Raw genomic sequence first — 27,567 nt, forward strand, 5'->3', positions numbered from 1 at the left:
TTAATTTTAATCTCAGATCACAGCACTTCACTTATAACAGATGAAAACTCATTAGCCTGACAGAGATCAATCTTAAACACAGTCTGTCCCTAAACCTCAGACTTCTTGGAGATAATAACAGCCCACTTTTACAGCAGAATAAAATCTGAAATAATGTACTTATGATACACATATTTTATAAACGAAGAGCAAAAAGCATCGGGCACGTCTGGAAACCCAATAGACCTCGGTTGGCCAAGCTGACTGCATATGAACAGACATGTCCGGATGCAATAAAACTAGTAAAGCATGGGAACGGACAATCCCTCTTCGCATGGCCATTAGAGCTAAGAATACCCTATTAGTTTTTATTTTGTATTTTTCAAAGGAAAGCGCATTTAATGATCTGTGAAACAAGCTTCTGGAAGAGAAAGCCATGGGACATGTTTGCAGTTTGGAGACAGAAATTTTGAGATGCTCTTTGATGTTCTGTTTTTTTTAAACTTCACGATCCTCTGCAGTGGCCACTTCATCTGCGCTCTGCTGCTAGCTTTCATCTACTTTATACAGCATAAGCTACTACAATTAGATTCCCTGTAAAACGAGCAAAATACATGTCATTTTATGAAAAAACGTGCCATTAATCTTATATAAAGCATGACTATAAGTATATCATGATACACTCTCTCAGACAGAACAGAAAACCGATTATAACTTACTCTACTTAACAACAAGGAGCTACCTAACCCATAGCAGTCACTGTTAATCAAAGACAAATAAACATTTAGAGAACCCCGTCATACATATTGTATGATCCAAAAATAAGGTAACCGAGGAATAAAAAGGTCTTGATTGAAATCAGTGACAAGGCACAAACAAGTACACAATACAAATTATTGATACAACTACAAGCCACGCGCTCATTCTTAACCTCGCAATCAACCATTTTTATGACATTCATTTGCTTTCTTATTCTACAGCTTTTGATCCCATCACTTGGTCTTCAAGAACAGATGAGGTTTGCGCAGTGGTCAGTGATCTGTTCATCTTTAGGACTTCCTGTCCTACGAGTACGCAGGATGGTGTAAGCTTTGAATGAATGGATGACAGCTGAGCCAGTTAATATGCTGATGAAGATCGTGTGATATATTCAAAAGCTCTAGATAAAGATAAAGGTAGAGGGCCTCGTGTGCAGATTGACTGTTAATATCTTAGTAGAATAAGCTCACATTGTATGTTTGTTTTATTCTGAATGAAGGACGCATTGGCTGTTAAAAAAAATTGAGTTTTGGGTTTGTTACGATTTTTATCTCTTGGTTGTTTAGTCCATGCAGCATATTTCAGGCCATGCTGGATTGTCACACAATAAGGGCGTTTTTTTTTTTCCCCCCAAGGCACAGCAAAAGACATGAGTAAGAAATTAACATTCAGTCACATGAGAAAATCTTTTACCCGCTGTAAAGAGGATTTAAAAGAAAAACAAAAAGAACAAAAAAAACCAACAGATTGACACAAAAAACATGAAGTTTAGCACATATGAAATGCATACCTCATTTAGACGATATATAATTAACATGCAGTGACGTGTTACACAGCATAAGTCAACTGAAAACAGCATGATAGTGCTTTATTTTACTGTTTGTCTTTGCAACATAACAAAACCTAATTTCAGCAGTGAACTATTTGACCAACACCAAAAAAACTGGAAAATTTTATAAAAGCTTTTGAGTTTAGCAAACTTAGCAAAACCGAATAACTTCTTCTGGAGATTTCCATGTTGTTCTCCTGCAGTGGCACAAAATAGACTCCATGGCATATTTGGAAAATGATGTAATTTTAGGATGCGCTTCTATTATACTCCATTTCTTCACAACTTAAAGGAACAGCTTCACATTTTACAAAACACTTTCTTGCCTGCACTTTGATGTATATATTAGTACCATAGCAAGTTAGCTTAACTTAGCAGCAACACACCATAAAGCAAAGTCTCTGCTAGTTTCTGGACTGGTTTAAAACCAGAAACTAGCTGTTTCCCCTCCTTTCAGGTCTGTATGCTAAGCCAAAGATATTGTAATTTTGTTATGGGCTAAACTAACAGACTGCTAGCTATGCACAATGTTATACGGTCATGGTAAAAATGAGGTAAATACAACCTTAAATGATCTACAACACATGGCATATTACACTCAATCGTTACTGATTAACATAAGCAAAGCCAAAATGCAGAAGCAGTGTAAGAAAGTACACCCTTACTGCTTCCTTAGGAATTAAAAGAGAAAGTAGCAGCCAGGTCTTGCTAATCAAATGCACTTGATTAACTGATCGTCAGTAAGTCTGACCAACTCGGTAAAAGCAGAGATTTTGACAGTTTGCTGGTCTGGAGCATTCAGATGTGTGCTAATGCAATGCCAAGGAGGAAAGGCATCAGCAATGACTTTCGAGAAAGAACTATTGCTGCCCGACAATCTGGGAAACGTTAGAAGTTCATTTCCAAGTAATTTAAAGTCCATTATTCTACAGTGAGAAGTGGAAAACATTTAAGACAGTTGCCAATCTTCCCAGAAATGGACATCACAGCAAATTCAACCCAAGGTCAGACCATTCAATCAGAGAAACTGCAAAAAACGCAAGAGCTACATCTCAGAGTGACCAAGTAGTGTTTGGGAAGTGTTGCCAGGAGAAAGTCTCTTGTTTCTAACAAGAACATGGCAGCACAGCTTAGATTTGCCACATTGCTTCTGAACAAACTGTGAGACCCCTGGAACGATGTCCTTTGAACAGATGAGACTAAAGTGGAGATGTCTGGCCTCAATCCACAGTGAAAACCAGCCACCTCAACTAATCGTAATGGAGGGATGAGGATTTGGTTTGCTTTGCAGCTAAAGGGATCTGGGTATGTTAGAGTCACATATGAGGCCATCTGGTCGACAGCTAAAGCTCGACCAAAAATGGTTTGCGCAATAGGCCAATGATGCAATACAAAGCAACAAATCTACAACAGAATGGCTGAAAAAGAAAGCAATCAGTGTTGGCCCAGTCAAAGACCAGACCTCAACCTGAATGAAATGCTGTGCGTAAATGAATACCTCAATAAACTGAAACAACTCTGTAAAGAAGAGTGAGCTATTATTTCTCCAGAATAATATGAGAGACTGATGCCATCGCACAGAAAAGAATGACTTCAAGATATTGCTGCTAAATGTAGTTCTACAAGCTACTGAATCATGACATGGATTTAGTTTTCCAGAGGACTGCTTCTACATTTTGGCTTAGATTCTAGGTTGTATTTATCCAATTTTGTTACCTTGCAAAGACATAACTTTTTTATTATGTCCTGATAAATAAAACCTCAGAACTGAAAGACATTTAGTTTGTTTTTACCATGACTCTGTACCTAACAAGTGTATACAAATGTCTCCCTGGGGCCAAGAGATCTAAATTTCAGAAGGTAAACTACAGGTTTTGTAAAGAAAACCAAGTGCCTGCCAATTTTCTGTGTAGACTAATCCAGACGCTACTCTACAGTGCACCTACTGCACATGCATTCTTTAGGTGGACTTGAAAAAAAGTATTATAGAAATAACTACTTACCAGGGTGCCTGTGTGTGTCTACAAGTGAAGACAAGATTCTTGGCATCAACACCCCACAAAGTTACTGGTTCTGCCTGTAGGCTAGCCCTTTCTCCATGTTTCAAGCCCCCAAGTTTCAGTAACGTTACACAAAGACTTAACAATGCTAACAGTAAAGTAAGTTTGACGTTTAAAAGTACTTTCCAAACTATACCCTATATAATGCCCTCAGAGTATCTCGCTACGCCTACCAGAAAATTAGTGCACAATCAGTGGTCATTAGCTCCAACCTGTGCTAAGCTAAGCTAACAAGCTACAGGCTTTATTTTCTTACCAAACCGTGAGCAAGAAAAGCGATAGCAGATTTCCAAAAAGCTCAAGCTATTCCACTTTGACCATATGTACAGTCGAAACATAATTAGGTAAGGTTTTGATTAAGATGAGACATCTCTGCAAATCATTGTACATCCTCGATTCCTCCCGCCCCCAACCCAAAGCACAATATCAATGACACCAAAAATACTGTAGCAAAAATATCAACCTTATATTGATAATAGTTACAACAAGCTTCAGGTTGAGTCAAGCTGCTTGCGCCTCCGTTTAGAGCGTACATATATTACAGTACATCTCTGAGTTACATTTGGCCCTCCGTCCGTCTGTCTGCTCTCTCACTGCAGATGGCTTCACAACTAGCTGCCCTCACCCTCAGCCTTGCCGAGCTCTGCTACAGAGGAACCAGATATCACCTATGCCCAAACCCCTCTGTCAGTCTGTCGGGGCAAGCCTGCTCACACCACCCACTCTGATGGGCGCTTTCGCCTCCACTCATTTCCAAGCGGCACAGCATGGATAGAGTATCTCTGACTGAAACCATAATGCATTTCTATTCCAGTCTGCATTACTTGTAACCTTTTTAATTTGCAAATAAGCCATAGAAGAAGACAGAGTCCGTATCAGCATCTGATCATTTAGCTAAAAGAATCTGTACATTTAGCTTGATGTTATGTTCTGTTGAGCTGTGTCTGATGGGTTCGGCAGATTGTTTAGGCAAATGGCTTTCTTCTGCAACTGTGATGTTTACGAGCATTTAGCTCCTGTATTCTCAGGCTCCGTTACTCTTCAGGTTCTTCAGCCTTTCTAGCAAGCACAGTCTAGTCTCAGAGTCCGAGGCAGCAGCGTAGTTGGAGTCTGAGGTCAGTGGTGAAAACGCAGCATTGCGGCATTTAGTAATCTGTGTTCTTCAGCTGAAGGACACGCAGAAGTCAGTTTTGGGCGGAGATTTGGTGTTACTGGTAGGCCATGGAGCTGTCCATGAGCGTGGTGGAGCAATAGAGGTCTGGTGGGTCTTGGAGCTCTGTCTCACGGGTCTGGGTGTGTTCCCCCTCTCCTTCTTCTTCCCCCACTGGCCCACGGTTTGAACTCTGAGAGCTGGCCATGGCGCCATAGCTGTGGTGGGCTGGGGAGGGCATCGGAGTCAAAGCCAGCTCTGGCTCCAGCAACACAGATGCCACAAAAAGCTGAGGGAAGCAGATCAATGCACATTTTGGAATTGTGTCGCCCAGTAAATCACTTTATTCACAGGCAGTGTGTGCCTGGTTTAAAATGGAGCTAAACAAGAGACCTTTCACATGCTATAACTTGCTTTGACCACTTATCTATCCCACATGGAGATGGTTCATCAAAAAGCTCTTTCAACTTCTTTCTCCTGTGAATTAACAGTTCAAACATCCAGAGCTTGTTACTATTCCCATGTCATGGATATTATATTGGTTGAGTTTTTGTTATGTCCCAATTAAGAGAAGAAGAGAAAAACTGTGTTGTTATAAAATCAAGATGGAACTTTTTATTGATATATTTGATTTTATATGGAATAACCCCAGTGCTTGTCTTCTGAGGTTGATTCTTTCACAACCTTAAGAGCATATGGCTCTCAGATCTCATGGAAAACTAAACAATTAAATCTCATTCAGTGGAAATCTCATCCAGCACACAATCCACTGATATATTAACTTAAATAATGTAAGCCTTCTCTGTCACATTTAGGTCTCTATCCAATAATGTGCTTTGGTTGTGTATTGGCCAACAGAGAAAAAAAATGGTACTGTACACTGGAGGCGGTGGTGGATGTTACGGTACTCCTGTCTGCATCAGTGAGCGTCCCGTCTGGCTGATCAGACATCTGAAACAAAAGAGACAATGCATGGGAAAAATATTAGTTCAAATTCAGTATAAGTCATCTTCAGCTGATTTTGTCTCTGTGACACTTGGTGGCGCTGACCTGGTAGCTTGTTGACTTGTCTGGTTGCTTCCTAAGGCACAAGCGGAAGAGGTAACAGACAATGCAGAAGATGTGGGACACTAAAGTGAAGAGGGTGATCGGATGCATTGGACCTGTGACAGTGAAGGGGAAAAACGTGAAAAATTACAATATTACAGTATCCTGACAATCCACCGATCTTTATGAATTTTTATGGCAGGGATATTTACCTAATCGGAGCACGGAGAAGAAGAGCAACCAGAACATGCAGAGAATGGGAGCTACGATGACCTGGCTAATGGCTGCTCTGTGGATTCGCTGGTTGAGTTTGGTGGGAACATAAGCATAGTAGATGTTGTATCGATCGACCATGTGCTTCAGGATCGCATAGAGCAGACCTGGAAGGAAAAAGTTAAACAAAAATGCACTGATGATGAGTGTCTGCAGCATGAAAGAGAGACAAATTTATCTGATCAAAGTCGACATCATACACAGGGTTTGATAAATCTAATGAGGATTGTGATGTACAAAAAGCAGAGAGGGTGTTTGTTTCCTTAGTCCAAATGGGACTTGACGGGATTTAATAGCTGAAGGCTCGGGCTCCCATTCTACTTTTGGAAACTCTAAGTAAAACAAATAAACCTGCAGTAAGTGATTTGTTGTATTTTATGATACTAAAAGGTCTGACAGATGTAATGGGATGTGAGCACTCAAGACTTTGTATGTCAGGACTAGGGTTTTAAATTAAATTATGGATTTAAGAGAGGAAATTAAAAGATACTAACACGGGATAAATATGACCTCAAACTCATTTACATCATAAAACTTTGAACTCAGACCAGACCAGTGACAGATATTTAACTAAACATCTAATCCCTGGGATATCCTTTAATAGAAGAAAAGAAATGCAATTTCAACAGTGTGTCTTGTTTTTTTCTACATGTTAAATGTACAAATTTACAGGAAAACAAAGTTTTTGTTAATTCACAGAAAATTATTCTTATTTATTTTATAGTTTTAAAGTTAGAAGGTCAAAATTTATGCATTCCTTCAAATATTTCCAAAGCCTTTTGGTGAGTCTTTGCCAACAGATTGTTGCCTTATTTTTTACACCCTGTTCTAGTCCCTGTTTTTGATCAACTGGAAACTAATTTTACATTGTTTGCCTTTAAATAAAAAAAACCAAAACATCTGTTGTCTTGGTCTTCTTTATCAAATGAAAACTGAAATCTAGAAAAAAAAAAAAAGCAGGTGAAATGCAAGCAGACAGAGTTTGGTGCATGAAAGGCGGCCTGTTTCGGACTGACGATTAGATTGCAGAAGTAAATAGAAGCTCGGAGCGCCGGGCAGAGACAGGAGCAGAGTGGGCGTCTGGCTCACAGCTCGCTGTGTCTGGGTGTCTGGGACTACAGCAGCAAATTCACACAGTCTGCATCGGACTGGCAGGCAGCAGAGGAGAGTGAGGTTACAGTACGAGGAGACACAGCCTTACACAAACACGACTGAGACGGGACGTGTTGGGATGCAGATGGCTGAGAAGAGAGGGTGAGAAGAAGAGGTAGATGCCTTTACAAGAGTGTAGTTGTATGCTGCTCACCAAAGGGTGTAATGATGGGACACGTGATGCTGTAGGTCATACTGACAGCAAAGATACACATGGTCCAGGCGTACTCAAGGCCAAACTGGAACTCATAAGCTTGACTCTGCGGAGACAAAATAAACACAGCTGGCTTCTTAAAGTTTAAACCAAACAGCGTGTTAAGATGCCAAGATAAGCACCAAGGCTCTGCTTACCCGTTTGACATGAATCCGCTCAGCTTGGGATTTTGCAAAGCAGAGGCGCAGTGCGTACACCGTCAGTGCAGGGATACGTAGCAATTCCATAGCCGTGCCAATCAAACTGGATGTAATTACGTAGTTTACAAAAAATGCGCCATTGTCAGGAAGAAACACACACCTGCATTAAGACACAGACAAGAAGTGGGCTGCTGGAGATTCGTTCTAGGACTCAGTTTTAACCAAATAATTTCCAAATAACAAATAAAGTAATAATTAAAAAATATATCAGGTTTCACTTTGGCTCAAAGTCATCTTCTTGTGCATCTGTGGGGTGCTTTCCAGTTTTTAGCTCGCTCCCAAGTGAAGGGACACTGATGAACCTGAAAGTCCCATTATCAACACTAATGTCCTACAGCTGGACCAAGGACCGCAAACTATTACTGCAGCAAATATCAACTTATCAACTTTTTTACCTGCAACCCCAGTAAAAACCAGAATGCAATGATTTACAAATCTCCTAAAGCCATAATTTATTCACAATAGAAAAAAAACATATTGAAATGTTTAAACTGGGAAAACGTCCCAGTTTGAAAAAAATGTTAGCTCATTTTGAATTTGATGCCAGCAACACATCTCAAAACTACTAAAAAGAAACAGCTGGAAAAATGCTTTGCAACTAATTAAGTCAATGGCAACAAGTCATTAAAAGAAATAGGTGTAAGAAAATTTTTTGACACATGTTGCCGCCATCAAATTCAAAATGATCTAATATTTTTATTAACATGGTACATTTTCTCAGTTTAAACATTTTTTATGTTCTATTGTGAGTAAAATGTGGGTTTGTGAAAATTGTAAATCATTTCATTCTGTTATTATTTATTTATTTACTTCCATTGAGTGATCTAAAAAATAGCACCTGAGCAGATAGCAGTGTGTAGCTGCACAAGAAGATAATCGTGAAGTGGAAATAATGTGTTTGATTGCACTTCTCATTACATTTCAACAGCGAGCTTGATCTTACTGAAATTTTAAATCCTTCTCTTCCAGGAAGTTGACATCAAAGAGCCAGGTGAACAAGAGGTCAAGGCTAGAGCAGAAATAAAATAGAAAAAGTGCATAAACATTACAAAAACCCCCAAAAAACAGGAATAATTCAAAAGAAGTAGATCAAAATGCCTTTAAGGGAAATCACTGTAGATGTACCTGGACAGACCAAGTGAAGGCAGGATGATGACCATGAAGACCAGCAAGAAAAAACACTTGTGCATCGTCACTTGATTCTCACCAGATCTGAGACATGAATTGAACCAATACCATGAGAACATGCGATACATATTTTGCAACATATATCTAAAAAAAAAAAAAAAAAAAACACACAAAAAAAAACCACAAAAAGAAAAAAACAACATAATAAATTCATGAATTAAAAGCCCAAAATGGAAAAAAACAGTTGACTCTTTGTACCCATTAGCACAAACTACATTTTTCACTACAGTAAACAGTTGATTTGCATTCGGTCCTTCACACATCACGCCTGCACAACATGTTTGTGGGGGTGGTTATGTAAAGAAAGGGTGCTTATAGGTTGTTCTTATGCACACTTGTTCTTCCTCCTGCTAGTCACCGCACATAGAGGAAACGGCGCACGGTGACTACTGTTAATATCATTATCCTCGCACGGAGATCTCTATGACAACCTGCCCAGAATAACAGTGCAGGGAGAGTGACAGAGAGAAGGAGGGAGAGAGAGGGGAGAGAGTAAAAAGAGCAAGAGGGTGAAAGAGAAATAAATTAGATGGAAAAAAAGAGGAACGCTGATAGTTGAGAGGAAGAAAAACCGCTGCAAGTAAACGAAGCAAAATATCCACATTTCTATTTCAGATGGGTGAGGAGAGCGGTAGTTGATGACTACCCAGTACCTGGTCCAGTGGGACTCAAAGAAGGCGGAGTAGTAGACGATAAAGGGCAGGAGCACTGAAAACGCCCACAGCAGAAGGGTCGGGAAGAACTCGGTAACGACTGGGCTCTGCATTGGAGAGCAAAATGGCGATTGATGAAAGTGAGGAGGTTCACAATGGAGCACAGACGTCAGTAAGTTTAAACTGCTCTGAAACTCTAACCCTCAGACTCTCCATGGGCCTTGTGACGTTGAACTTGTCCATGGTGTTGACGATGATGGCAGGAGTGGTGAAGAAGAAGAGCAGCAGGAAGAGGAGGATGTTGAGGAGGACGCAGCGGAGCCACCACCGAGATCCACACACTGACAGGTTTTCCCTATTGATGGGAAAAATGACGAGCCTCAGTTACCAATCATCCAGCAAGATGAACACAGTTAACATATTACCCTTCTCTGATGTACATGTACTTTATGTTTTGACATATGTCTGAAATAGCCGGATGAGTGGTCTCTTCTAAGAGCAGTCCAGCGTACTGGGTAGAAGAGCAAGTTTAAACCAGCTCACTTCAGCTCCCAGTCCCTGCTCGACCTCTCAGCCTGTGACTGCCACAGAAAATACAAGTTCATGCGTAGACACAAACACACTGCAGTCAGTCAGATGTGAAGCTCAAACTGTGAGCCTCCTTTGGTTAATCCCCATACATATGCAGCACTCACTTGTTACATAATCTCTGCATTTGCTTTCTGAGATAAGAAACATGCACCGCAGCTAATCCAATCGTGGATGCTGATTAAGCTTTAGACGGTGTTTGAGATCTGCTACTTACAGCAAACAACATACCGATAATCTTAAATGTCTTTGAAGTTGAAATTTATGAAAAAGAAGCAGGAATAGCAATGCTAATGCAGGCACCGATCGCTGAAACATCCACATTTTGTGTTATTTACATAGTGCCTTTCAAGAGATGGTGAATAACTAAAAAGCAAACACAACAGGAGAATTTAAACACTGACAGACAGATAAAACCAGGAGGATTAAAAAAATAGAAGAAATAAAACAAATGAACAAAAGCAAATTTAAACTAATGATTCTTTCAGAGTCCAGTCGAGTCCAGTGGGGGCCACAGCCAAAGAAGCATCGAGTCCACACAAGGCTCAAGGCAAACTTGAGCCTTGTGTGGAAACAGCTATCAAGGCCTGATCCAAGGCCCTCAGATTCCCACTGGTATTATCTGGCTGCAACAGGTCTTTAATATGAATAAGTGCCTGTCCATGCAAGGCTCAAAACATCATCACAAGAACCAAATTTTGAGTCTGATCAGAAGCCAGTGTAAAGAAATCAGCATCGGCTGTCCAGTGGCCCACACACATAAGCTCAACATGTAACACACAATGAGATATAAGCCAGCGAGAAACCTTATTTACTGGAAAAAAAAAAAGTCTGGCGAGTCTGCTGGAGTACACGTTACGTTGCTGTCTGATTGCAGTTATAACACCAACAAGGAAAATGTTGTACAGACTTAATTTTAGCCATGTTTCATAGCTGGTAGTAAAAGGAGTGACTCAAAGCTTCACTAAATACTACACAGGGTACAGATTCAGAACCAAAGTTTAACATAATTCCATAAAGAGCCAAGCCTTTCATCACCGTGGGATGGATATAACCTCTGTTTGTCACTATTCAGCTGTAGAAAAGTATTCAGCAGAACAGAAACTTTTGGAACATTCAGAAACTTAAACAAACACATCATACATATGACACTGACAGTAGACTTTAAAAGTGACTTTATATTTGGTTGATAGACACAAAGTACAATTAGAATGGGGCCCGCAACAGAAACGTGGGGAACACCACAAGACAGAAATACAGCTATACAGAGTTATTACAACCACTAAGCAACAAAGGTCTGCCTGAGAGTTATGAGAAGAACCACATCAAAGCTGTTCCACCAACTGCCCAAGCCTCCAAAAACCAAAAGTATCAAAAGCAACACTGGGATCAAATAGTCTCAATAAGCAACATTTGCATGATGCATACCTCAGCTCTAAATAGGTCCCTTTAGGTCCAACTTCACAAGCTAAAGTTGCACAGACAAGCATGACTAAAACCCACAGAATGTTGATCTGAAATCTAGTCTTGATCCAGAGGTTTCCAGAGATACCAAATATGTCAGGCATAATTACAGGGAAATGTGTCTAAATGATGCACAAGTCATGTAAAATTGGATATTGTGCTCAAAATGTGTTTCTGTGTGGATTTCCTTTGGCTGCTCCAGCTTCCTACCACAGTCAGTAGACATGCAGGTTAGATTAATACATTTCTCATGGTGTAGGTGTGAATGGGTGTCTGCCCAGGGTGTACCCAGCGTGTGTGCTGGGATAGGTCACCATGGCGATATGAAGAGATCAGAATGACTTGCTCATTTTCAGATGGAAAAAGTACACAGCTGTCAATTTGGAAAACCGAGATCAAAAGACAATCAGGAGAAAATCCAAGAGTAGCTTGAGCTTTTAAAAGACATTAGGGCACAAACAAACGTGACAGTTCTCACCATATAATATCACTTGGAGCAGGTGCGTAGCTGACGTCCCATTTGTGCGACTGCACCACGGTGCTGATGCTGGACTGCTGGGGCCTGCGACGACAGTTCACGCGACCGTAGTCCTTCACAATGCTGGAAACCAAAACAAGATGTTCAAAAGGCATTGCATCACTACTCAGCAACGCTACCATGCATTATGTGGTCACTCTCTGACTGCATCTGTATGATGAGAGAACCTATCAAACACAGACCTCAGTGTCACGCTCTTGTTTACTCACACAGCAGTCATCCGCTCATCGCGAAAGGTCACAAAGGCGATGCCCAACCTCTTCATGGAGATGCGGTTCTTCTCAGCATTAAACTCATCTGTCCGCTTCTCTTCTAATTCACTGTAGTATTGCTCTGCATCCACCTGCAGAAAAAAAAGAGTTAAAGGATATGTTGCTCACTTCATCTTTCACTCTCACTCTCAGATTTACACTTGCAAAAATATCACAACATCTCATGTTGCTTGCATTTACCTATTTTTGCATCGCAGTGCCATCCAGTGGTGATTCTCTTCCCATGCACTGCAATTAAGTTGCAACTGTACACAGAAGGCCATGTGCAAATCTTACCTTTTCAAAGCCGCATATGTCACAGCAGAAGATCTGAGCACACGGATGAGTCTTGATCATGAGTTTTCCTTCCTTCTGGGCCTTTGTGGCAAAATACAGCCTGCCTTTCATTGCCTTGCGCCTGGAAAACGACAGTGTCCTCAGACAAGAGCCATATGATCAAAAACTGCGATGCTCCAGTCTGTAAAAGCTGCCGTACCTCTCCAAGTCCAGCCTCATTAGCTTGTGGACGTCAAAGCAGAACCGGATGTCAGTGACAGTGCAGCTTGGGTAGGCCTCACTGGTGAAAACACGAAAAGATGTTCATTATAAGGAATTTTCTAAGTGTGGATGTGCATGAATAAACTGATAGACAGCTCTCCAATCAAACACAGGAAGATTATTTAATAGAGAAGAAAACATGTGTACTGGAAATGTTTGGTGATGAGTCCTGGGTCAGAGATCTCCTTGGGTATGGAGGTAATCATCAGTGTCCGAGCCACCTGTAATAAATAACACAATATAAATAAATCCGTTATACTTTCTTTTAATGGCTCTAGGGAAGCCAATGCCAGGTTGCTGCCTATATAGTGGTAAACTTCTCTGATCCACAGAGATCAATCGCAGTTTCATTGTTGAGGTTTACATGTTAAGGAAGGAAAAGTTTCATTAACTTTTAGATGGACTGCCATAGGAATTTGACTTAAAACTTCTCAGGATGATCCATAAATCGATTTCTTTTAATACAAGAGTACTTATTCCTTTTTCCATTTCTTTAGTTTCTGATGAAATGTTAATAGTAATGACAAACCCATCAGTCCTAACTGCACTAATCAGAGAACGCAGGCATGCTAACATGCCAAACTAAGTGGGTGAATAGTTGGCAGTTTGCAGAATCCTTTTAAGGATCTTTGTAGTCTTATTCTCTGAAGACAAATGAATAATAAAAAACAATGATATCATTATTGATCACCACTGGAACGCCCTATTCTCTGTATTTAACAGAGGAAACCAGCACCAAGCGATGGGAGAAGGCAGAAATCCAGAGTGCATCAGTCTTTACATTTAATTTTGTTTTAAAATATTTTTGCTGTGTTATTTTTTCTTGTATTTGATTTTTGAAACAATAAAAAAGACCTTTTGGTTAGAATCCCAATAATTTGACTTTATCTTTTGCTGGATGGACCTTGATGGTATAAAGTATGACTGGATGATGACAGACCTTCTCATCTTCTCTGTATTCCAGCTGTAGCGAATGGTGAGCCATACACAGCAACGTGATAATGAAGTAAACCAGAGCCAAGACGCTGTGCAGCCACAGAAAGCTGTCCCTTCAAGGAACATAAACAAACAGAGCAATTACAGATTTGCCCAGGTTTGCTCGCGGCTCTGGGATGCTTCATGAGATCTGATGTCATGCCTGCATTGCTGGACTTACTTTGCACTAACATTCGCCAGGGTTGTTCTTCCAAAGTTTTCGGGACTGTCTCCTGTAGAGATAATAAAACGTGACACAAAGCGAGACGTTTTAATTTCTGTAATGACTTAAAAGGAAGCCCCTCCCCTCTTTTGTCTGGGAGAGGCCAAGAAATGAAGCAACACTAAAATGTTTTACATCCAGTCAAATGAAATATCAGCCATCTCAATGAAGTTCAAGTTCAAACATGCCTAACTGCGCTGTTTTAACTTGGGAACCCTTTGTTTGCCGTCACCATGGCAGCCTGCCTATGGGTGTTGGCCATTTTATTTAATGATGGTGACACACTGGTCCATATGATGACAACCAGCAGTAATAAAAACATTACTGTGGACAGCCCCACTCCTCATAGACTTCATCCTGTTGTGGAAAGGCTTTCTCAACACTTCCTACAAAATAAGCACACAACTGCCAAAAAGGCCTTTCTGTTGCTATTTAGCAGCCTGTTTAGTGTGTCGCCCCACCCCTGGCACCTACATGTGTATGTTAAGAGGAAATTAAGCACTTTCTATTTCTATAATCAGACTTGGGCAAGTGCTTGATGACTTGCCACTGGTGTGCCAGTGACTCCCTTTAGATGAAGTGCAGCCTTTGTGCATGTAATCAGTGTTTATTTTGGTTTCATTGACCTTTTGACTTGTTCCAAGTTTTGAAAGAGATCGGGTTGTTTTAAACTCAGCTCTACCATGAATTGTTAAAAGATAAAGTTTATGTGCATTTAACCAAACTTCTCTTTTTATGAAGAGTCCGGTGTGTTGTTATCGGAGGTTAAGGATATCCCTTGACTTCTCAGTGAGCTAGCTAGACCATCACATCAAGACCAAAATACCCAGGAGGTTCCCGGAAATGTTGACCGGCAGGATTACAGCCAAGGACAGCAGGGTAACCACTGTCATGAGCAGGATGATGTGGCGCTGGAAGGACAAATATGTCACGGCATCAATGCCACATTTACTTCGGATCTCCTCATCCCTGCAACAGAACAAAGAAGATGCATTCTCAGAATCTGCAAATGCCGAGTTTTTCCACGCAGCGTGATAAACATGCGCATTTTTCTTGATGTGGCAGTGGCTCCATACAGGCCGAACCTGGATAAAAATGGGCCTCACAGCTTCTACCTCATCCTGAGTAAAAAACTGTGGCACCACTACTTTGGTGTCAGAATCTGTGGTTACCAGATCAGGGAGGTTCAGGAAACCCAGTGTCATAAAATAGAAAAAAAAGGCATGAAAAAAAGAAGAAGAAAAGAAGTGCACGTTGGTCTCATGGTAGCCCACACATCGAGAACTCACAGGGTGGGTTTGCACTTCGCCTGGGATCCCAGGGTGAGCCACTGGCAAAGGAGAGCTAAAAACAGAAGCACCCAAACTCCATCATAATACTATGGAAACCATGGATACCACGGAAATTGCTTTTTTACAGCTCTAAATCTGTTGTGTGGAGTCGAGACCCGAGCAAGTGCAAATATTCAACAGGAAACCGTGGGACCAGCGGTCGCATGAGCCTAGACTCTTTTGTTTTTTTTAAACATTTTCTTTGCTAAGTGAGATATAAGACCAGACTTTTACACTCAATGGTGACATCAGCTTTGAAGACAACAGGCCGGTGAAGGGTTGGAAGCCAAGATGAGAGGAGGATGAAACAATTATAGGAGCAGCTGCTTTAGGTTTACTTACTTCATATGGTAAAGAGATGACAGCCATGAGCAGAAGCCCTGAAAAAAAGAATCATAAAACAGCCAATGAACTGGTTATTGAAGATATATTACACGTTTCGGCAGTTATATCTGGTGACCTCCATTTGAATAGTAACACGGTCTGCAAAGTGACACAGAGATGGAGATTTAATAGGTCTGGAGCTGTAATCAGTTTACTGCAGTCTCAGCTGTGTGCAGGCACAGCACGATGACTCCAGTCTGACTCTTTGACTTACACTGCTATAAACATGCAGGGAATGACCTCAGTCTATCACTCAGGTGCCATGGACCTGCTGAGTAATGATCCAAACTTTCCTCTTACAACTGTTGACTTGGTGCCATCTTAGATGACTCGACGACTTATTATAGAAGCTCAGGATGGAGCGTTTTTAGACATCAATATATCACTGGGAAATTAACTGTGACACCTTGGTATAATTAGTGTAAATACACAAGAACATAATCAGGAAGACTGGCAGACTGTCTAACATCAATGTTATTGGTAATGATAGTGTTTCTTTCAAATGAGGCCCTCTCCTTCATAATTTGCAGTGTAACGATGACTGGAATCTGCCCTTTTCCTCCTCAAACACTGTGCCTCTTTGCCCTAATTACACTATTATAGTGCATAAAAATATGCTGTGGTATTTTTAACCACTAGTGGCACTGTAGAGCCCTTCGGTGAGCAGACTGATGTTTTTGTTTGGATGTGTTTTGCTGCCAAATGCATGAGAATACACATGCACGCCACAAACATAAAGCTGAACATGGGTCACTGACCAAGAGAGAGACATGTGGAAAGGGTCAGCTGCAGCTTTTCAGTGCAGTTGTGAACTGGAACTAAGTGCATTTAGTCAAGCAGCTTTCTGTGCTTAAGTACAAATTTTAGCTTCTTTCGATTCTTCTCCACTATATGTCACTTCAATGACTTTTTTCCTGCTACAGTTATCTGACTCTTTCAGTTACTAGATACTTTTTAAATCATGATTTTTGCACGCAAACACATAAAAAGCTTAAAATGTTAATGTTTTGTTATGAATTCAGCTGCCCAACAATTTATACAAGCACATCTGAACTCATTCATCTGTTAGCCAGTAAGTCAAGTGAATCAATTAACAAAACATTTGCAATAATTGTTTTGCGTGCCTAATGACATCTCGCAAAAATAAAATAATTGGCAGATTAATCCACAGTGAAAACATTCATTCGCTGCAGCTGGATACGAAGCATTCGAAATGAGCACCAGTTAATTTTCTGCAAATAATAAATGCCTACTTATACATTAATGCATGAGTGACAATATTCAGATGATATAGTATCTAATTCTACGACAGTCACACAGCACATTTATTCATGTTAAGCATCCAGATCTTTGTTGATAATACTTAAATGCTTTTTGCATTAGTGGTATTTCCAATGCAGAGTACTCCGATAGTATTGTATTGATTATCCCATTATGAAATGTAAAATATTTATTTTTTGGTTTTATGATAAATACCCTTCCTGGTTTCCATTGCTTTGTAGAAAAAAACTCAAAGTGAAAAACTAAGTACACCTTTTGATTTAGTAGCTTTAGTTCAACAACAGCTTCAGTTTATTGAAGTTTGTAGGCATTCTTTTATTTGCAGCTCTCTGAAGATCCCACCACAGGATTTCAATCGGGTTGAGGTCTCGAGTTCGAGTGGACGACTTTCACTCTTGTCTTTTTCACTCATTCTGTTGCAGATTTGCTGCTGTGCTTGGGATCACTGTCTTGTCGCGTGTCTTGTCACAATTTGGGCCAAGCTATAGCTGTCAAACAGACGTCCTGACATTTGACTCTAGTACTCTGGTATACAGAGAAGTTCATGGTTGAGTCAATAACAGCGAAGTGCCCAGGTCCTGAGGTTGCAAAAAAACCCCAAATCATCACCCCTCCACCACCATGTTTGACAGGTGGTAAGAGGCATTTGTATTTTTCTCTAAATGTGGCAATGTGCATTATTTCCAAACATCTCCATTTTGGTCTCATTTGTTCAAAGGACATTGTTCCAGAAGTCTTGCGGTTTCATCGGATGCAATTTTGCAAACCTAAGCCAGGCTGTTTACGTTCTTTTTACAGAAGAGAGGCTTTCTCCTGGCAAACCGTCCGAACGAGACAGACTGTTCAGCTTTCTGTCTAATTGTACTGTCATGTACTCTGCTGTACTCTGACCTTGGGGTTAATTTGTTGGGATGTCCACTCCTGAGAAGTTAGCTCACATCTTCCTTTTTTCCCCACCACATGACTGCATGTATTTTGACCTAGATTGTCCAGAGAAAAAATTCCATGGCAAAGCTTCTTCGTGGTCAGAACAGAAGATTAAGGGGAGCTTATATCAACAAAGATGAGGCACTGCTCTTTTCTGGGCCGGTAATCCAGTTTACTAGCTCAGAGTCAGCAAAAACAGCTTATTTAGAAGCATGAAATAACCAAAGAACTGACCAACGTTTGGCAAGTGTGTTTTACACATTCACCAGCTTTAATTTATCACATGTGACGGCTGACTGCTAACTCTCCAAACCCCTAATAAGCACATAAAATATTTTACTGCTAGTTTTTCCACTATGTTCAACAGCTCATCTCTTATTTGGTACATGAGTATGCGGTGTGTTCGTCATAACTTTCTGCCAGAAACTGAAAACAACTGTCTGCTGTGGCTTTAAACTAGTCTGATGATGTGAAATAAAAACACACCTGAAATGCAGAAGCAGAAGAAGAAGCAGAGGCAGAAGAAGAAGAAGAAGCAGAAGAAGAAGAAGCAGGAGCAGAAGAACAACAACAACAACAAGAATGTTGCAACACGGGAAACAAATTATGAGGTATCCTTTGAAAAATGTAAGATAAGATTTGAGCATACCATGTCCTTGGTCTCAGAGTCAGAAGGACTGGATTCTGAAGGCGACTTCTCTTTCTCACTTGGTTCTCCATAAAACAGGGATGTGAGACTGCATAAGGAAGAATACACACAAAGAAACAGAATCCTGGTGATCGTAGCCGGACATGGCTTTATTAATACACCAAGATGCACCGTAATTGCTGCAGTCCCTGTACCCATCTGGGATCGATCTGTGCACACACAGAAGACATTAAAATAATATAACATGTGGTCCAGTTCACATGGTGAAACATGTGCAGCAGTTGAATTTGTGGATTGTCTCTGTGGGCTATAACACTGACAGTTCAACAGGATGTCAAATTAAGCAGGGTAATTGAATTACAATGAGAGACGACCGCTTGGCAAAGAGGACAGATGCTGCTTGCCCTCAAGTGCTACGAGGGCACCGTCGGTCAGGCAGGACTAATCGAGCCCACATTCCCCTGAAGAGTGAGCACAAAGAAAACTGCTGCAGAGTCATGCAGAGTGTTGCGTGAACCTGGATGGAAAACATTAACAGTGTTAAGTGAGTTGGTTATTCTAAATTGACCATAGGTGTGGATATAAGATAGATAACATGCTTAAATGTCCAATTCAGTGTTTCCATTCAATAGAGAATTAAGTGAAGAATAACTTCTGACCATCCCGTGAAATTTTACTTTCACTGTTAATATAAAGCAAATACGAGTAAAGTATTATCAGTGTTTCAAGTATAACCAGGCAGTTTGCCCACAGTAATTTTCCATTACCACTTACATGCAGCAGAGGGAGCTAGAGCATCAAGTCTCTCTCTCCACTGAGGCTTCTTACTACATGTTAAAAGTTGCCATAGCTATCAGAGTTTAACTGATATTGTTGAGTGAGAGATTTACCTGTCATTCTCCATCAGCAGAGCCAGGCGGCCGTAGTCCCAAGCAGCTTTCCTCAGACATGAGAAGATGAGCAGTAAAAACTACAACACAGAAAAACTATTTTACACAGCTCTGTCCTCATTATACTCTAGGTAAAATATCTCCTTGATTAGAAAACTAAGCTTCTGTCTAAAATCACTCAAAAAAGCAGTCTACAACAACAGATTCAAAATGCCACAGCATTAATGAAGCATTTTTTGTCTGTATGCTATGTGGTCCAGAAATAGATCAGCGAGCACACGCGGACATATGCTGTTCAGTGAGGAAAAAAAATGAGCGCGGTCAATCTGAATACCTCCCATTTTCCACAAATGGAGAGCAAACTGAGCACAACAATGAGGTCCAAAATAAAACCCTATTCAATCCTGTACAATAGTGGATTTGTGCTGAGCTTCCCTGATGAAATATCATTGAGCATAACTGGACCGTGATGGATGAAGGTTGACAAACGCAGTAAAAGTGGTGATGACTGTTTGATTTTAATTGCAGCAATTAAATTATCACCTCATTTGAGCTGAAAAGACATTAGGTTTAGTGGATAAGGGGTGACAGCTGTGCTAATAGGAAGAAAGCGCCCATGAATGTCGAATGATTCACTCTAAAGCCATGCAATGACAATCAAGAGGACTTGACTGGGGCTTGTAGATGAATAAACAGCCTGTGTTTACATTAGCAGTCAGGGCACAAAACCCCTTTTTTTGAATAAGAATCTCTCCATTATCTCGTTTTGGCCCAGCTCTTCCCTGTTGTTTCGGTTTATTCTGTCTTTATGCGTGGGCACGCTCTCCTCAAGTCCCACTGATGATTTATTCTGTATGATGATGGAATTGATGCAGAGGCGTGCTCCCGTCACCTGGGGGGAAGCACGCTTTGACTCATGCTCGTCATTAAGAGACAGCGCTCAACCCTCGCTGTTGGCTTGACAACCAGGCATTGATAAAAATGAGCCAATTAAAACATGGAGGTGGCAGATGGAGAAGTCCTATCAGCGCAGAGATCAAGCCTGACAAGGCCTGACAGTGGAACTGAGTTAGCTGACAGCTGAAAATGGAAGCCTATTATTATCTGGAACACGGGAGGAAAAGAAATGCATCTGTGTTTGTAAACAGTGCGCACGCTGTATTATTCTTTGCGAAAAAGGACGTTAAAATGTGCAGATTTAACTTGACGTCTATGACATGTACATAATGCGTTTGTATTTCTCTCCGTTCTTGTACATAATTATGCAAAACCCAGACAATGAGGAGACAAACAGAAAGCATTGCAGCTTTTTTTTTTTTTTTGCAAAGAGCTGGCTTAGTTTAAAAGTTTGGGTTTATTTTTCCAGTCTTTTCCTGAAGAAAACTACAAATTAAAAACGCTTTAAGCCATTATCACTGACATTCACGCCTACACCACATTTTGACTGTCCTAATAACTAACCTGAGTGGTGATTCTGCATATATATATATATATGCATGGGATATATTTGATATGGAAGAAACCCATGCATCTAAGAACACAGGAACCCCTCACAGAAAGTCTCCGTCCTTTCTGTAAGATGCTGCTGGTGCCGCAGATACGCGCACAGGATGACCTTTGTGTTCAGGCCCCTGACGCACACACTGTAGCAATATTAGACACACAGAAAAGGTTTTCCTTTTTTTTAAAGTTCTATTTTTGGCATTTAGCCTTTAGTTGATAGGACAGCGCAGTTTGCCCCAGCCTTTGGTTTATTTCAGCCAAGTGGGCTGTAGTGCAAATTTAATTTTTAAAGAGTAACAAAGTCTACAGAAGGAGGATGGAGTGGTGGTAACAAAACAAGTCACAACTCTTTGACGTTACATGCAATTGTAAGAGTTTTGGTTCGAAATTTGCATAATCAATGGGATGTCATGCAATTAGTAAAAAAACATGAAGCTTTCTGTGTGTTTCTAGCTTTTCCAGTACACATGAATCAGTGTTTGTTGAATGATCATGCGGAACAAGTGGGAGTCAAGCTTTGGATCACAAGTTTGTCACCAGGGAGACTGTGGTTTATATTCTGTTTAAGAGCTCTTTTTTTTTTCCATTTTTTTTTACTCTTATGGAGTTGGGTCCCTGAGTTGTGACCCAGGATTTTGAGTTTTGGTAGTTTCCTAGTGATTTTTATTATTTGTATTCTGTTATCTGTTATTGTTATGGTTCCCTATTTGTGTCTCTAGGCTAGTTATAGATGACTTTTGGTTCATTGGTTCCCCTTCTGTTCCCTTTTTGTTCCCTTAGTTTCTTCTCTGGGTTTTGTCCTGTTGTGTCTCCTTTGTGAAGTCAGTCGTGTCTCTGTGTTTGTTTACCTTTTTGTCTGTGTCAATTTTGTGTTGAGAGACTCTGTCTCAGTGTTAGTTAGATTTCCTGTTTTATTGTGAAAGTTTCTCCTCTCATGCGTGTTATATGTTGAGTGTTACTTCGCTTGTTTTGTTATTACTTATTTGCTTTTGAAATTCCCACCTGTTTTTTCTGCCCTCATTATTGGCTGTGTAGTTATTGTCTCCCTTTGTCAAGTTTTCCTCGTGGCCGTGTCTTTCCTAGTATCATGTTCTCCTTGAAGATTATCTGTTTTTGGATTTTTTACTCCTGCCCTGCATTTCTTTTGTATCTTTGTAGGAGTTCAACAATGAAGCTGCCTTTTGAGTTAACCTTTTATCTTTGGAGTACTGCGTTTGGGTCAACCTCCTGCCTTCCGTACACGGTGGATAGGTTTGAAAAGCTATGGTAGGTTGAGTAAAGGTAGTGGTGTTATCCTGGTCCTGCAGCGATTGAAGGTTTTTATTTTTTCTGTGATTTTACTTCCATTTGGATTATAGATTGTGCATGCACAGATCACAATAATTATGCAAAAGACTCCAAATGCAAAGTGTTATACAGGATATAGTAATTCCCACAACTTGTTACTGACCTTGTCAGAGTTGTAGTTTAGTGCAGATGTTACGGATTTTGGCTCTAAATATACAAAGTCAGGGGAAGGTGACACAAATATTATAAACTGGAAGATGTTTATGTGCTTTTAACCAAAGCTGAAGGATTTATAATTTGGGAAAGAATAACTTTCAAGAATCTCATTTTTATTTTCATACAAAACTCCACTTTTTCAGTTTCTTGAATATAAAGATATTCTGTTTTTTGCACGCTCAGTGAAAAAGTCTCTGAACAATATTAGCTGTGAGACAAATCACTGTTTACTTTCTGTTGGACAAAAAGGGAATAGTGAGTAGATTAATCAATATAGTAGAAAGTGGAACTGTTAGATAATATCAACATAGGACTTGAAATAAGTTTCTCTCTCAATTTGCCATGACTCTACAGAGTTACAGTATTGTGCAAAAACCTTGGGATTTCCTAATGTCTTTATACTTTGCATGAAAATTGGAAATAGGTGTATTTATAGAAACTTGCGCAAACATATGTGGAAATAAAGTATATTTTTTGTTTCATTCTCTGTCAAAATGATCTCACACTGTTCAGTAATGTTGATGCCCAGGCTCTGGGGAGGCTAATCCATGACTGACAGTTTTCCATTGTGTGTTCTCGTATCCAAGTATGGCCCCTGGCAGTGTGTTTGGGATCAGTGTCATGCTGAAAAAAGAAGGTGTTGCCATATTGTCTGACAATACTTTTCTATGTTCATAAATCCGTCCCCATCACCACCGGCTAAAATAAACCCTCAATCCATGACCGAGCCTCCTCTACATTTTTACAGGTGGCTGTAGACATTCACTGTCGTAACTCTCTTCTGAACTCACAGTGATTTGAACTAAATTGGGATTCATCAGTCCGGGCCTGTTATCACTGATTTTTTAGTCTAGTTCTTGTATAATTTGGCATATTTCAGCCTTTTCTCCCCGTTTCCCTTCCATAAGAATGGCTTCTTGACAGCCACCCTTCCACTGAGACCATTTAGCAAACAGTAGATGGATCAACTCAAGGGCCAGATGCATCTCTCAGGTCCTGTGTCAGTGAACGCTGTTCATCTGCTACCTGTTCTTTTGTCCTCCACTTGCCCAGTTTTATCAGATTTTATAAGGACACACTGCACACCACGCCGATTCATGTCAGGTTTTCCAGCTAATAACTCTTTGGAAATAACCTTGTTGATGCAAAAATAAGATTTAATGCCTGTCAAACTGTATTATCTTTGGCATTTTTCATAAATTCAGATAAAGAAATGGGAACAAATTCTGTTGTTGCCTAAAGATACAATTTAAAATTGCTTCCTTGGTAAGCTATCTGTAATATCTAGACACAACACTGGCTCATCTATTGAGTTAGGTGCCTTCTCTATGCTTTGAATGACTCATAGGTTAGTGTTAAGTGGTTTAATAAACAAAAAAAAACATGAGTTGGAAAATGATTGGGTACAAAATGGGACTAATAATGAGTGAAAAATCAGCCAAAAAAAGCCCAGAGACCTTCACAAAGCTCAGGTAACTTTTACTCAAGACCAACGTAATAAAAGTGACGAGAAAGTCTGGCTCCTTGGAAACAAAATGCAATGACATGAAGGGTGGCTCAAGACTTTTGCATGCTACTGTGACTTTGTTGTATTATTGTGTAGTAATATTGAGTGTTAGTTAGTCTGGTTGAGTCTTTACCATCCAGATTACGACATTGATGGCGAGGACCGTGGGAACCCCACCAAATGGCAGACCCTGGAGGACACTGCTGTGGGAGTGCGAGCGGTAGCATCTCTCAGCTGTGCTGTTTTCATCCCCAAAACGCTGCAGGAACCCCAGAACATCCAGCTCCACGGGCCTCGCCTCCACAGGGGAAGCTCTCGTCACGAACAGCTCAGACTGAGCCATCAGCACTGGACCATATCTAATGGGAAATACAGATGAGCATCACTTACAATGTGTCAGCCATAGTCAACTGATGTCTCTTTGGCTTGGTTTTTCAAGCTCTGAGTAATGATGCTTTTGGGTGCCACAAATGCCTTGGGCACAATTGCTGATTTGTAACTGAGTCACAATTACTTTACTGCTTATCAGTTTTATTTTGATACCGGCACCTTTAAACTAATGCTAATTTAGCATTATCTTAACATGTTAATATTTAGCATGTAGCTAAAAACTCCATTGTAAAAGCACATTTTATTACATGTAAACTTAATCTGCTTGACAAATAAGTTTCCTCATTTTTTGAAGATGAAAGGCTTTAAAAGAGTCACAGGTGGTATATAAACTACACTTACACAGCAATGTTATATACCTAAAGTGTGCTAATATTAGCTAACAAGAACTACCTTCATACTTAAAGTTAGGCGGTAGCACCCAATCCAGCTAAATAAGGAGTTTTACTTCACAGTTTATGAGCCAACCTTTTCATTTTGTGCGATAAATAATGTGGCAATTCATCTCTCAAAGAACACACGGGTCACTCTAAACAGCTTTAGTCCTTTGTTGTTATTGCACCCATCTTTTGAATACCCAGCCTCTGCCTGTAAAGAATCAGAATGACACTGTTAGTTAGCAATAATCTGTGAAATTGGAAGTTCATTCACTGCTGTGACTCACTTTCATCAGGCAAGTGCCACACACACTCTAAGTGCAGTTATGATTGCATTTGCAAGGTTTAATGAGCATCACGGTCCATTAGCTACAATTGATCCGTTTGCTCCTTTTCTTTATCAGACAAATGGAAGTAGAGATGCTACATGAAAGTGACAAACTGGATAACAGATTTACCGGATGCTCTTTAGAAAAAATACAAACAAGCCCATTTGAGCACACAGAAACATCATTTCACTGTAAGAGAGAAGAGATTCAGTTTAACAAGAGTTAACAACAAACCCAACTGCAAGCTCGAACAGATTGTGAAGCGTGCACAGGATATGATCACTCACACTGCCATGACCACAGAATGAAGGCCTGAACCATCTGTCCTCCAGCACACACCATCCTCATTTTCAATCAATACAGTCCCCACTCCCAGCTGCTCGACTTGTGTACACTCCTTACTAAATAAACATTCGGAGGAAATGGAGCCGAAACGCAGTGCTGACAAAGTGCCGCGTCAGTGCTGCAGATTCACATAAACCACCAGATTTCATGGTGAAAATAATATTCCACGAGATGTTGTTGCTGTCACAGAACGGCATGCTCTGTAGTAAATACGCTGCGTGAGTCGCAGTTGGAAACGGCAGCCAAGAAATTAAAAGGTACCAGAGTGAGAAAAAAGGAAAGGAGGCTAAAAGCCATCAAATTGGCAACCATTACTGAACCTAATCTAGGGATGATTTATCGCTGCACCAATGATGTCACTTCTTGAGAAGCTCCATCACAGCTTTCTGAAGCATTTACCAAACACCTCATGTTGTGCACAGCAAGATTTCTCGTGTAGGAGGCGAGCAGATCAATGGTAGTGCTGCCCGAGTGTTGTACGTCACACTCGGAAAAGGTCTGAGGAGCAGAAAGTTAAAAATATAACCCAGGAAGGGCTTGTGAAACTGTATAGCTTACAATCAATATTCAGATGCTGTCAGATACAGCAGCATCCTCCCTGTGGAGATGACTTGGAAGGAGATTCCCTGAGGACTGGTCACAAATTGAATCCATAACATACACACTCTGTTAGTCAGCACAGCTGCGTTTCATAGATCACCTTTTCTCCCTTTGCCAGTGATGAATTTGAGCCATTAGTATAAAAAAATGGATTGTTTTAGCGCTAAAAATGGACGAGTAAACAAATACGTTTATGGCACAAAGAGCGAACGCTGTGCTCAGACTAAACAAACACAGAAACTCCTACAGCCATTAAGTAGTTTGTCACATAAATTATAAGAAATGAGTGAAGTTTATACCTGCAGCTACTGGATGATGAATTTTTGGAGATTATTTTTGTCCAAGTTGTCTGATTAACAGACTAAATCTAAGTGGTTTATTTCTACAACAGCTCTATCCCTTTTTTAATATTCCTAACAGAAATGATGACCGCAAGATAAGTATAAACTGAAAACATGCTACGTTTTACTTTATTTGACTTGCAGAAGCTTATACACACCTCTACTGACCCACTGAGCTTTCCCCCTTCCTTTACCAGACAAGCCACTTACTTCTGTTGCTGCCGGCTGCTGATGCAAACAGTGAAACTCTTCTTCTGCACCTCAAGGACCGGGCAGGATGCTGAAGGATACAGGCTGACTGTGGTGTGGTTTTGCACAACATTTGGACAAACGTCACAGCATGACTCAGCAGTTTAATGGTGCGACTCCATGGTTATTCTCTTCTGTCCTATCCCTCGTGCTTAAACGCTCAGACATGCTAATGCTGATCCCAAGGTATCCATTTCTCCTCCAGCTTATTTGACTCTGCAAATCCGGAGTCTTTTTAAGCCTCTCCCTCTGCTCCCACATCTCTCCTCCTCCGAATCAAGCTTCCAAGCCAACGCAGCAGATTACAAACTGATGTTTGGCTTGTGAAGCAGTGTTGTGCTTCCCGCTGGCAGAATGAGTGGTATCTTTCCTCTGTGCTCAGTGAGACTATTATCATCACAGATGCTGAAGTCAATACAGGAGCCGTGAGCTTCTGACGAGCTACACCTAAGTTTGAGTCGGGCAAGCAGAAAAAATGGCAAGCTGTAAAGAAGAAAAACCTAGCTCAAGTCATCTAATCTGCTCAGTGCACCAGAAAAACAGCTGGTAGATGTTTGTGTTTGTCTGTGCTAACCCTAACCATAATCCTACCCCACACTTTGGGAGAGCAGCAATATCAAACTAAGGCAAACACCTGAATCCCAAATATCTACTGAGATGATCTAAAACATAACACTAAATGTGATTCGGAACATTTTTGCTTTTGTAACTGTTATTTTTACATAGTTTAAGAGCAACACTGTCACATTATTAAATATCTAAAATGCTTCTCTAGTGTTGTTTACAGTAAGATGTGTCCACAACATGGGAAACATAGGCATGGTTATTTTGCTGGCTTCAGTCTGTTTTTGTGAGGTAGG

The 27,567-nt window shown here is 40.5% G+C and overlaps 1 protein-coding gene across 3 annotated transcripts in view; it reads right to left on the minus strand.

The window, feature by feature from the left end:
• The window catches only part of tmem63c (transmembrane protein 63C), a 37,449-nt gene continuing 9,882 nt past the window's right edge, over positions 1 to 27,567 (minus strand). The window contains exons 1-23 of one of the 3 annotated variants that reach the window (XM_063499124.1): positions 26,669 to 26,755; positions 24,210 to 24,435; positions 19,564 to 19,643; positions 18,674 to 18,761; positions 15,775 to 15,812; positions 14,928 to 15,070; positions 14,060 to 14,111; positions 13,844 to 13,952; positions 13,051 to 13,124; positions 12,842 to 12,922; positions 12,643 to 12,763; positions 12,304 to 12,437; positions 12,035 to 12,157; positions 9,706 to 9,859; positions 9,505 to 9,611; positions 8,789 to 8,875; positions 8,607 to 8,672; positions 7,601 to 7,763; positions 7,404 to 7,509; positions 6,037 to 6,204; positions 5,828 to 5,940; positions 5,657 to 5,728; positions 1 to 5,066 (exon numbers count right to left, since the gene is read on the minus strand). In XM_063499124.1, the coding sequence (XP_063355194.1) occupies positions 4,836 to 5,066; positions 5,657 to 5,728; positions 5,828 to 5,940; positions 6,037 to 6,204; positions 7,404 to 7,509; positions 7,601 to 7,763; positions 8,607 to 8,672; positions 8,789 to 8,875; positions 9,505 to 9,611; positions 9,706 to 9,859; positions 12,035 to 12,157; positions 12,304 to 12,437; positions 12,643 to 12,763; positions 12,842 to 12,922; positions 13,051 to 13,124; positions 13,844 to 13,952; positions 14,060 to 14,111; positions 14,928 to 15,070; positions 15,775 to 15,812; positions 18,674 to 18,761; positions 19,564 to 19,643; positions 24,210 to 24,419 (2,520 nt within the window). In that variant the 5' untranslated portion in view covers positions 24,420 to 24,435; positions 26,669 to 26,755 and the 3' untranslated portion in view covers positions 1 to 4,835. Of the gene's footprint in view, positions 5,067 to 5,656; positions 5,729 to 5,827; positions 5,941 to 6,036; positions 6,205 to 7,403; positions 7,510 to 7,600; positions 7,764 to 8,606; positions 8,673 to 8,788; positions 8,876 to 9,504; positions 9,612 to 9,705; positions 9,860 to 12,034; positions 12,158 to 12,303; positions 12,438 to 12,642; positions 12,764 to 12,841; positions 12,923 to 13,050; positions 13,125 to 13,843; positions 13,953 to 14,059; positions 14,112 to 14,927; positions 15,071 to 15,774; positions 15,813 to 18,673; positions 18,762 to 19,563; positions 19,644 to 24,209; positions 24,436 to 26,668; positions 26,756 to 27,567 lie in introns of those variants that run through there. The other 2 variants (XM_063499123.1, XM_063499125.1) reach the window with 2 other exon arrangements.

The sequence above is a fragment of the Pelmatolapia mariae genome, linkage group LG16_19, assembly GCF_036321145.2.
Source record: "Pelmatolapia mariae isolate MD_Pm_ZW linkage group LG16_19, Pm_UMD_F_2, whole genome shotgun sequence".
Classification (NCBI taxonomy): domain Eukaryota; kingdom Metazoa; phylum Chordata; class Actinopteri; order Cichliformes; family Cichlidae; genus Pelmatolapia; species Pelmatolapia mariae.